At 46.1% G+C, this 1,659-nt stretch overlaps 1 protein-coding gene across 1 annotated transcript; it reads left to right on the top strand.

Annotated features, from left to right (window-relative positions):
- The first annotated feature begins 365 nt into the window (after positions 1-365).
- LOC142004478 (olfactory receptor 6F1-like) lies at positions 366-1,310 on the top strand. Its single transcript, XM_074982122.1, has one exon. It carries the CDS (start codon positions 366-368, stop codon positions 1,308-1,310), a length of 945 nt encoding a protein of 314 aa, XP_074838223.1.
- The last annotated feature ends 349 nt before the right edge of the window (positions 1,311-1,659 follow it).

The raw sequence follows: 1,659 nt of genomic DNA, 5'->3' as shown, positions 1-1,659 counted from the left end.
TCCTGTAAATATTTCAGAATAAAGGCTGTATTGACAAGGAATAGGGGCAATTTTGAAGTAAACTATTCCAGAATAGCTTATTTTGAAATAAAGCTGCTGTGCAGACACGACATTTCGGATTAGAGCTGCTGGAAGCAGTGTTTACAGGGGCTGTAATCCAGAATAGGCTGTATTGCGTGTAGACACACTATTTTGAAATAATAGGGCTTCCCTGTAGTGTGGATGAACTATTCTGGAATATCTGATTTTGTAATAATATCTCCAGAATAAGCTATCCCAGAAAAACCTTGATGTGTAGATACACCCTAACCAGGTGTACAGCATTGTTATCTGCCTGCTACCACCAATTTCCTTTGTCTTGGCAGATGGGCTTCGTGACTAGCACAGAAACAGAAAACCAAACGAGCCAGCCAGAATTCATCTTCCTGGGCTTTCCCGGCACCTGGCACTTCCAAATGTACCTCGTTGTGCTGTTTTCTCTGATCTACGTCTTAACGATCCTAGGCAATGTCGCCATCATCGCCTTAGTGATGGTTCAGCCGCGACTCCACACCCCAATGTACTTCTTTCTCTGCAATCTGTCCTTCCTGGAGATCTGGTACACCACAGTGTCGGCCCCTAAGACTATTGCCATCTTGCTGGGGAAGAGCAGAACCATCTCCTTCATTAGCTGCATCCTGCAAATGTATTTCATGTTCTCCCTCGGCTGCACAGAACAAATTCTCTTATCAGCCATGGCCTACGACCGCTACCTGGCCATCTGCTACCCTCTGCGCTATAGCACCATCATGAACAGCAGCCTCTCCGCTCTGCTGGCCTTTGGCTCCTGGGTTTCTGGATTCTTGGTTATTTCTATCCCAGCATCTCTGATGGCCACTTTGTCCTTCTGCGGCCCCAACGCCATCAATCACTTCTTCTGCAGCATAGATTCCTTGATCATACTCTCCTGCACAGACACGTCTCTCATTGAGAGGGCAGCTTTCATCATTGCGATCATTGTCATCCTGGGGTCATGTTCCATCACCCTAGTTTCCTACTTTTACATCATCTCCACCATACTGAGGATCCCGTCGGCCAAAGGCAGGCGAAAGGCCTTTTCCACTTGCTCAGCCCACCTCACCGTTGTGATTCTCTGGTACAGCTCCACCATCTTTCTCTACGTCCGGCCTTCCAAGGAGAACTTCGTGGAAATGAACAAGGTGATCAGCATTTTCAATACTATTATAACACCCCTGTTAAACCCCTTCATTTACACATTGAGAAATAAAGAAGTGAAAGAGGCTCTGTGGAAGATGTTCAATAGGATGTGAATTTTTTTTCTGCTTGAGATCTTGCTGGTACTGATTCTCAGGCTGTGCTCATGTTGCTTTAGCATGGGAAAGTCTATTAGGCACTCCGTCTCAGAGGTGTATCTGCGTTAGTCTGTAGCTACACAGATAACAAGCAGTCTGGTGTCAACTTAGACTTTGTCTACGCGAGGCAGGAAAGTTGATTGTAGATGTGCAATTCAAGCTACAGCAATTGCATAGCGAGAATTGAGTTATTTGTGATCGACTTTCCTGGCCATCTTTACAGAGGAAGGTTGACAGGAGAAACTCTCCCACTGTCCTTCCTTACTCCTCACAGTACTGAGGAGTACTTGGGTTGACTGCCAACCAC

This window comes from Carettochelys insculpta, chromosome 32 (assembly GCF_033958435.1).
Source record: "Carettochelys insculpta isolate YL-2023 chromosome 32, ASM3395843v1, whole genome shotgun sequence".
NCBI classification, from domain to species: Eukaryota; Metazoa; Chordata; order Testudines; family Carettochelyidae; genus Carettochelys; species Carettochelys insculpta.
The sequence above is the reverse complement of the archived record's forward strand: the minus strand, read 5'-3'. Positions and strand labels throughout refer to the sequence as shown.

Bases quoted from the DNA above. Each gene is read 5' to 3' on its own strand.
- LOC142004478 (XM_074982122.1), top strand. From the start codon at position 366: ATGGGCTTCGTGACTAGCACAGAAACAGAAAACCAAACGAGCCAGCCA.